Source organism: Aphanomyces invadans (assembly GCF_000520115.1).
Source record: "Aphanomyces invadans strain NJM9701 unplaced genomic scaffold supercont1.61, whole genome shotgun sequence".
Classification (NCBI taxonomy): Eukaryota; Oomycota; class Saprolegniomycetes; order Saprolegniales; family Verrucalvaceae; genus Aphanomyces; species Aphanomyces invadans.
Genome location: NW_008580206.1, coordinates 53,119 through 61,457, shown reverse-complemented (window position 1 = coordinate 61,457; position 8,339 = coordinate 53,119). Strand labels below are relative to the sequence as shown.

Here is an 8,339-nt window from a genome sequence, read left to right as displayed (position 1 = left end):
ACGAAGTGATGGCTGAGAGTTATTCGTCGCCAGCGATCGCGCTGACAGAGACAATCAGTTGTCCGTTTCGACGGGGGAATGGAAGTCAACCAGAATGAAACCCGATTTGGGCATCGTGAGGCCCGTGGGAATTGGCGTCGTGGCTCGATTGCCATGAGCACCACGCTGTAGTTGAAACATTCAACCGTGGTGGCCCCAACCCACACGCGTTTGGGATGTGTCGCGACAGTGTCGTGGCCGAGGCACACACTGTATCAACCAAACAAACGGCGAGAATTGCGCGCATGCCGACACTTGGTCCAGCCACCAAGACAAAAGAGGAAGCAAAGAGGCTTGGGCGGGATTTCAGCGGCATCAAGTCCGACTTATCTAAGTAAGACAAGTAGCGACGGCGACGAGTGGAGCACGGAACGTTATTGTTCCACAAGACTTGAGCGAAAACGCCATGACGAATGCAGCCGAACTCCTGAGGGGAGCAAGGCCGCTTCAGATGTCTGCCCCTTCACAGAATGGCCGCGTCCCTTCCGCACACGATCTCGCCCATACCAGAGAGCTCCACTGGCCGCAACGCCACTTTGCGCGCATCGACTTCTCCGTCGCCCGTGCGGAATGACAATCGTGCCTGCCGGTCAACACTAGTAGTACTACTAGTAGCTACTACCCTCGACATTGTTAACGGGAAGAGTTGCTGAACAGCCATGAAATTCGACTGAATACTACACTAATTCTAGTTCAATGACGATGAGACGGTCGACACCGCTGCTGAGTGGCGTCCGAGGCAACGCGAGGAATGGGCTCCCTACGCCATCACTAGCACGCACTGCGTCGAGATCTCCCAAACAGGTCCTGCTTCGTGGATCTGTCGGTGCTCTTCTCTGGTCCTTGTCGAGTGAGGTCACAATCTCGCCTCCTGATTGGTGGAAATGATTCAAATCCTAGCAAAACAGACAACGCGATTGTCATCATGATGAACGCAACCAACAAGTTGGAGCGTCGGCGCATGAAGCGCAGGACGTACATTCGAGAAATGATGCAGCACTACCGCCAAAAGGAGCGAGGGGACCTTGCCGCGTTACGAGCTGAGGTCAGCGAACTCGAGCAGGAACTCCGCCGCCTTGAAGTTTGTCGGATTCCTTACAATCCACTTGCTGCACTCCCCTGGCGAGACGTCGCCATGGCGCTGCGCGACGAGGAAGGGACGTCAGTGTCAGAGAAGCGACTGCTTGTGCATCAAGTGGACGATATGGCGATGGTGATCCAGGAGTTGGTGCAATGGCTTGCAAGGAAAGGTCCAAAGGGGATTCCCGTAGGTGACCATCGCGACAAACGCCACAATCAACTGTTCATTTGGTCGCTTAGAGATCTATTCAAGGCGATGGCGACGATACGTGGCGCAACACGTCGCTGGCGGCGGCCCCAGCCTCTCGGGAGTTGGGAAAAGCTTGGATCCTGAAGCGGCTCGTCCACCACGCCCCAGCGATATTCCACAGCTTCGACTTTCCAGCGTTTGAACTGGGCAATGCCTTTGAAGACATCAATGTCCAGTTCACAGAGCACGGGTATATCCTCGTTGGTCGATCGCAGTATGAGGCGGCCGAAGGGCCGGCTGCTTTGGCGCCAACGTTTGCCGCATTCAAGGACAATCTGTGCAGCGTTCTAGTTGTGAATGGCTTGGAACCCGTTCCGCATGAGGTTCGGTCTCGACTTGACTTGTGCTGTGTGGAGATGGCTGAAGTGAGTAGACCGTCGTGGAGTCCTCGAAGACGGCGACGCTGCATCGCATGAAAACGTGGCGTGGCGAAGGCGTGAATCTGCTTTGTGGCGCAGTGATGGAGCCAACTCGCGGAATTCTCGTGGCGCAGCAGATCGCCGACGATGATCGGTGGACCTACTCGGCGACGTCCACCCAGCGGGATCGCATGCTATGGTACCATGAATCAATCCATCCCACTCGAATCACGAAACGCGGTAGGTTTGAGAGAGTGTATCTCCCCTGTGGCCGCAAGTGCGTGGCGAGAATGCTGCTTGTGGTGCATCAAACTAAACGATACGACGGTGAACTCATTCCGCTGGATGAAGAGGCGGCCGACTGGGGTGGCGACCTCTCCATGTGCACCTCATTGGAAACCAAGGAGGCGAGGTATCGCCGCCACGCCATCGAGTTTGCACAGAAATCGTTTGCAGCGTCGCGGGAGAGACTCTCGAGAGGACGGAATGCTCGTCCGAGTGAGGGGTAAAATTCTTCTCTATTGATCTGTGTATCGAAGTCGCCGCCGCCGGCACATATCCCCGGCTTGAGTTGCTGCTTCGGCTGGAGCGGCAACCGCTGGTTCCACACGAACAGGAAGGGCTGTCTGCTTCGGCGCCATCGGCAGGCACTCTATTCAATATCGCATCGAATACACCTTCTCAGCGTTCCACAGCGGGTGCTCATCCACTGACGGCCCGCCAAGGCCATGGCGATAGGCCGGATCATAGATTCCCCTCGTTCCAGACATTGGATACTATTGTGTCCAATCAAAACGCTCAATTTCATATGAAGCTGATTTTCAACCAATCAAAATTGTTTCACCGCAGGATCGCCCCCAAGGAAAAGTGGCCAAACAAGACGAAGATGACGTGCCACTCCAACTTTTCCGCCCGTCCGCCGAGCCATGGTACGACTCCGCAGGTCGAAAGAGTCCTCATGCCGCTCATTCGTAGGTTCTGTTCGGCGATTACAACGTGGACCTTGAGCCCGTGTACTGCAGCGACACGTCGGTGGTCGTCAAAGCCGTCGACCGCCTCCTGCCCAAACGCGTATACGACAAAGGAGTTCGGCGGAAGAAGACAGGCATGAATGCCAAGGAATTCTTCTCCGCCATGGAGATCCTGGTGCTGGCAAGTTCGGAGCTCCCGCCCTTCATGCGCAACACAAAGGTTGGCTCGGTCGTCCAATTCCTCGCTGAACATTGTGTCTCATGATGAAGCAGGGACCGCAGCGACTCACGTGGGGCGAACAGTTCGACATTCTCACAAAAGACTGTGACGCCATCTCTTCCGATGCCTTTACCAAGTACTGCGACGAGACCCTCGGTCCGCTCACTGTCGCGATCAAGTTTATGAGTGAACAGACCGCGCACGACAAGGAAGTTCGCTTGCGCCAGGTTGCCAACATCTCCGTGCTGCCAATGCTGCCCAGCGGCGTATCGAGTATTCGAACCGCATCTGGATCTTCTTCCTTCCTTCGCAACGACAAGACACCCATCGACTTGGCGTTGTATCCCTATGCGATCGTCATGCCGTTCGCGCAAATGACACTGGCAGATCTCGTGTCGACCGAGACCATGGCGGCAAAAGTGCGTTACCTCGGCGAGCTTGCCGAAGCACTCAGTGCATTCCACAAGGAGCACATGGTCCATGGCGATGTTACGTCGTTCGACGCGGTGTTTGTGCACGACAAGCTGTACGTGATCGACGGCGACGCGTCGGCAGTCATCGGCCGCGACCATCTCGGCTTCAAGTTTTCGAGTGTCTTGCCACCAGGTACAGCGTCGTTCCATGTTGGGCGAGTGGCCTCACGTGGGTTTAGAAATGTTTTACGAGCTCAACCAGAATGAGGCAGACGCGATCATGGCGTACTGGGACGACCGAGACGACGCCCATCGATCGCGCGTCGTGACGCGAACGGCATCGGTCGCGGTGAAGGCGTGGTGTCCAACGAAAGGCACGAACGGGTTGCCGTATTCGCCCGTGCGTGCATCGCAGAAGGCAGACTCGTGGGCGTTTGGTTGTCTGATGTTCAAAGTCCTCACGGACGAAGATTTGGTGCCCGTGACAATTCGCGGCACTGTCCACCCCGACCACGTCCAACGTGCAGCCTCTTGGACTGCCGACGCCATCCGCGACCGTGTCTCGAATCGCGTGCGTGAGCCCCACGCGGTCGCGTTGCTCGTCGGGCTGCTCGATCCCGATCCGGACTTTCGATTTTCGCTGCAAAAGGTGGTCAAGGACCCCTTCTTCACGGGCGCCGTGTCGCCCACCGACTTGGAGCACCTGCTGCAACGCGCCCTGGACAATTCGCATGCGTTAAAGGAAAAGGCAGACGAAGTCTTGGAACAGGCGCGCCGGAACAATCGCCAACTCCTGGCGACGATTGCAGAGATCGAAGCCGCCGTCGTCACGCTGAAGAACACAATATTTACAGCCGTCCTCGAAGCCAGTGACGTGCAAGTGCCGTCGTCTTACTTGGTCTTGCCTCAAAAGCTCCGCGTGACTGCCGACGACGTCGAAGCGGCCAGAACGACAACCGACAATTTCCTGGCGTACTTGACGACCATGGGCGGCGAATTCTTGAGCGCGTTGAGCAGCACATCGGCGACGGCCAATGTGCTCAAGAAGATGGCGGGGGGAAGACCCATGTATCTGTACCTTGTGGACGAAATGACGGGCCTGCCCGTGCTGCCGGCCGACAACGACACGGTGTACCCCATTGAGCTCGTGGCCGACTCGACGCAGTACATCGAGTTCATGACGACGTGCATGCCTGCAATTCAGAGCAGTTTTCAACTACTTCAGCAGGGGAACAACATCGCACGGCTCCTGTCGTGGTTTGGTGTCCCCAGCATCGACAAAGATATTGTCGACCTAACGCAAGACGTGATCAAGAAGATGACTTGCACGCCAGTGGTGTTTGCCGCGCAGCTAAACGCGCCACCCGGCATGGAGACGGAGGAAGCAGTGAAAGCGGTGCGGGGCGCAGGTCTTCGCATGCTGGATGGATTCCTCAAAGCCGAAGACCCGAACCAGTGGTTTTGTGGCCTCGCGCGCGGCTCCGACGACGCGACCGGACAAGCGGTTTGGACCACGATGGCGCGCGTGAATCAGCTCCAAAGCGGTATGAGCTTTGCAGAAGTCCAGCGGATGGCTCTTGCGGAGGAGGCTGCCAAGACCGCGGCGGATCAAACTACGCTGGACCCGCGGATCGTCCAAGCCGCAGTGACTCGACCTCTCCTAGAGACTACAGTCGTTGTTGCGCCAAGCTCGTCGCGTCGGGGCAAGAAGGAAGAAGACTGCGATGCGTTCTTGGAACGGATGGGGGGCGATATCCAAAAGTCGTGCGTCAGTTTGTGTTCGATCATGTAAATTCGTTGTGTCCTGCTCGTGTTGTGGAGGAACTTCAATCCAGTGGCAAGATTACATGGGCGGTGATCGCGTCCGCCCTTGCCGTTGGTTCCACTCGCAGGCCACCCAAAAGCAGGCGCTTTCCTGTCGTGGAGGTGGGAAGAATGCCCATGTGCTTAAGCCAGTAGAGCCGACTGCAACTCAGCGAGATCTTCGAACCAAGTTCGGTAATCCCTCATGCGACGGAGTTCCCCGGCGGTGGCTCCCTTCACGCTATTCACTGCACGGATGCTATGTTGAGTTTATGGCCACGATCCACCAAGAATGCACGGCTGGACCCTTACGCACTAGCGCATGGCGGGAGTTGAAGTCGTCCGCTAAAGTCGAATCAAAAATGCCATTGCCCACTTCGTGATTCGCAACGATTTCTGCGCGTTCTAGGGGATGGAAGCCGGCAATCCAGTCAACCCAAATGACCAGCCTTGCCTTCACGAATGAAGTGTTGCTACTGCGTCACCCCCTCCAAATCCATAGATCACAAAGCCGCGAGTAGTATACGCGGGTTCGGTTTCCATCGAACACATGAAGTAAATGATGCAAGCGGCCATCGAGCACTACGGTGTCAGTGGTTGGCATTGATCCCATTGCCGTTGCATCATCGCAGCCATTGCTTCCAGCACAGCAGATCCCCGCTCCAAGCTCAAGTACGGTGTGGTGACGCCGCCGCGAAGATTTGTGTTCGAAAACTGTGCTTTGTGTGTGGTTGTGTTCAATATCGCATATAATTGGCTAATGACTGGATATATTTAACCAATCAAACCTCTGACTGCAATTGCATGCATGATGGAGGAGGCTGCCGACTACAGCTGCCGTCACAAGTGAGCACGGAAGACATGGAATCCACAGAGAATCGTGAATTACTGCCTGCAGAAGATGACAGCATGATTAACTCGAAGAGGGGATCTTGGGGACGGCACCAGAGACGAGAGATATTGATCGAGACGAGTGGCCACTTGTCGTAGGTCGCGCATGCACTGAGCTGAGTGAAGATTGGAAACAGTCGGCTCATTGTCGTGAATGACTGAGAGAGGACGACAAATGCTGTCGTACACGGTTAAAGACAGGTTAGCAGCCATCGACCAGGCCCCAGTCGGATAGATAGTGTTGGAGAACCCTGAGTAGGACTGGAAATGGCTATGACATATAAATGAAGGTTCCATCCTAACTTGAGCGACAACGTACGTTGAGAGAAGCGCTGCTCACCGCTCATTTTCAGTCTCATCCTTAGCGCCCAACAAAGCTGTCTCGAGGTCTTTTTGAAGGAGCACGAGGCTTCTCTTGGAAGGATTGCCTGTGAATGTGCATACTTTGATCAGGTCCCCTATGTACTTTCGAGGTTTTCCACGACTTCCTTCATCGCGGTGTACTCAGACTACTCCACCCACCGATTGTGAAGCATTCTCTATGAACGGAATGCATTTGATGCATTTCTCCGCCACCTTCGAGAAGGAATGGTCCAGCTCCCGCATCGTCTTCTCCAGACGGCCATGTTTGAAATTGTGGAGAGGGGTATCCGTATAACATATCCGGATGACCTTTCATCTGGGACACAACTCAATTATGGGAGAGCATGAGATTCCGCCGTCGAACAAAGGGTACAAGATGCTGACGAGCATGGGCTGGAAGGCAGGAGAAGGTTTGGGTGCGGAGAAGCAAGGGCGGAAGGCTCCCGTGCCAACATGCTTCAAGCGTGATCGAGCGGGCCTCGGAAAGAAGAATCTCCCACTTCATGTGACCCATACATCGGTGGTGACCGTGGTGACGAAACCAACACCGCCCCCGCAACCAAAGCTGACCGCGTTCGAGAAGAGACAGCTGCAGCAAGAGAAAGAAGCGATGGAGAAGAAGCACACGTCGTTCGCTCGAGACTTGTACGGAGATATGGCTGATGGTTACGAGGAGTACTTTCAGTGATGCATGTTTTGGCGCAATTTTGAGAAGTCGTACCAGCATGCATGGCAACGACTAAAACAGCAGCGTCCGTACTATCGATGGCAGCGAGCTCGCTCATGTACCAATGCTCCAGTCTGTTGCACAAGTGGTAGAAAGCCATGGCACGCAACAAAAGGCAACTTGTGTCTGTTAAATGGAGTATTGGCTATGTTGACTCTTGATCCTTGCAGGAGAAGGGCCATGGTCCATCGCTGGCACTCGTGGTTGGCTCGTGGAGTCTATCCTGCAGATTTGGCTGGTGTCTTGAAACGCCATGGGCCCCCACGCAGCGAGAGTGCATGCGGAGTATATGGGCAATGGGGAGGTGGGAGAAGAGGGCGATGGACGTGCTGCGGCAGGGGGGGTGGTCGCAGCTGACCTGCCAGCGCCTGGCGCAGAGAAGGTAGGTGCACTCGGGTGCGTTGAGACGTGGTGCTATTGTGCTTGACATCGAACTTGAAGCGAGGATGGTGTGCAGATGGGTTGAATTCGTCGTGGTGGAAATCAACGGCATCTTGGGGGTTGACACGGGAGAGCAAGTGTTCAATTGCTTGTGCATTGTCGCGGATTTGATGGCGAAGGGATTCATTCGTGGCTAAGGCGTCGTCGTTGGAATTGAGGCTTGAGTTCGCCCCAACAACTCGCCATGGCACGGCTGATGTAGACGTCGGAATAGTCCTTTTTTGCCGCTGGTTCTGCAAGCAGTGGAGGTCGTATTCCAAGGCGTATGCTTGTTCCCGCAGCGAAGCAGCGGCCTTCTTGTCCCTTGCTCGGTACATTTGCGCTTTCCGCCGCATGTATACGCGCTTCTTGTCCCGTGACTCAGTTTCCTCTTGCGGTGACTCCATCGCGGTGTGGGCTGGTCGATCGTTTTCCGAGTGATTTGCACAGTTGAACATGCTGAGGGCTGGTCCAAGTTCGTCGCCCGATCAAAACAAGCACAGAGTTGGACAATTTAGCTACGACTTGGACGAATTTCCATCACATGATGGGTGTGTTGGTCGAAATATCGAAAAACCATCAACATATCGCATGACGTCGATAAAATGAACGAACAGATGAGAGGTTGACCATGGAAGAGAATTTGTGCATTCGTCAAGGCCATGGCAGCCACGTGCCGCCGCCGTTCCTACATGACAACGCAGTCCCCATGGCCGGCGCGGGAAAGAATTCGCTTTGACTCGGCAAACAGCACCACGGGAGCATCCCGTCGCTTGTCCGATCACCGAATGCAGTACGCAATC

The 8,339-nt window shown here is 55.2% G+C and overlaps 4 protein-coding genes across 6 annotated transcripts; 3 read left to right on the top strand and 1 right to left on the bottom strand.

Moving 5' to 3' along the window:
* The first annotated feature begins 979 nt into the window (after positions 1–979).
* Positions 980–2,347, top strand: H310_14097 (hypothetical protein). 3 transcript variants are annotated; one of them, XM_008881849.1, is made up of 5 exons: positions 980–1,306; positions 1,373–1,692; positions 1,743–1,927; positions 1,973–2,030; positions 2,080–2,332. In XM_008881849.1, exons 1-5 carry the CDS (start codon positions 1,273–1,275, stop codon positions 2,251–2,253), a joined length of 771 nt encoding a protein of 256 aa, XP_008880071.1. In that variant the 5' UTR covers positions 980–1,272; the 3' UTR covers positions 2,254–2,332. The 3 variants fall into 3 exon arrangements, with proteins under 3 accessions (XP_008880071.1, XP_008880069.1, XP_008880070.1); XM_008881847.1 differs by having other exon boundaries at positions 1,360–1,692; positions 1,973–2,347; XM_008881848.1 differs by having other exon boundaries at positions 1,973–2,332.
* A 120-nt stretch (positions 2,348–2,467) lies between these two features.
* H310_14096 (serine/threonine protein kinase) lies at positions 2,468–5,358 on the top strand. Its single transcript, XM_008881846.1, has 4 exons — positions 2,468–2,657; positions 2,704–2,919; positions 2,973–3,525; positions 3,572–5,358. The coding sequence occupies exons 1-4, from the start codon at positions 2,655–2,657 to the stop codon at positions 5,122–5,124; spliced, it is 2,325 nt and encodes a 774-aa protein (XP_008880068.1). The 5' UTR covers positions 2,468–2,654; the 3' UTR covers positions 5,125–5,358.
* Positions 5,359–6,723: 1,365 nt separating this feature from the next.
* Positions 6,724–7,294, top strand: H310_14095 (hypothetical protein; the record flags this gene model as incomplete). Its single annotated transcript, XM_008881845.1, has 1 exon — positions 6,724–7,294. One exon carries the CDS (start codon positions 6,724–6,726, stop codon positions 7,075–7,077), a length of 354 nt encoding a protein of 117 aa, XP_008880067.1. The 3' UTR covers positions 7,078–7,294.
* Positions 7,129–7,943, bottom strand: H310_14094 (hypothetical protein; the record flags this gene model as incomplete). The annotated part of the gene is made up of 2 exons (XM_008881844.1): positions 7,129–7,148; positions 7,475–7,943. 2 exons carry the CDS (start codon positions 7,941–7,943, stop codon positions 7,129–7,131), a joined length of 489 nt encoding a protein of 162 aa, XP_008880066.1.
* Positions 7,944–8,339: the final 396 nt, after the last annotated feature.

Excerpts from the sequence above, each read along its gene's own strand:
- H310_14096 (XM_008881846.1), top strand. Across the intron at positions 2,920-2,972 it reads CCTTCATGCGCAACACAAAG|GGACCGCAGCGACTCACGTG; the intron begins GTTGGCTCGGTC and ends ATGATGAAGCAG. Across the intron at positions 3,526-3,571 it reads TTCGAGTGTCTTGCCACCAG|AAATGTTTTACGAGCTCAAC; the intron begins GTACAGCGTCGT and ends ACGTGGGTTTAG.
- H310_14097 (XM_008881847.1), top strand. The coding sequence starts at position 1,001 with ATGAAGCGCAGGACGTACATTCGAGAAATGATGCAGCACTACCGCCAA. Across the intron at positions 1,307-1,359 it reads AAGGTCCAAAGGGGATTCCC|AGATCTATTCAAGGCGATGG; the intron begins GTAGGTGACCAT and ends TTGGTCGCTTAG. Across the intron at positions 1,928-1,972 it reads CAGCGGGATCGCATGCTATG|GTTTGAGAGAGTGTATCTCC; the intron begins GTACCATGAATC and ends GAAACGCGGTAG.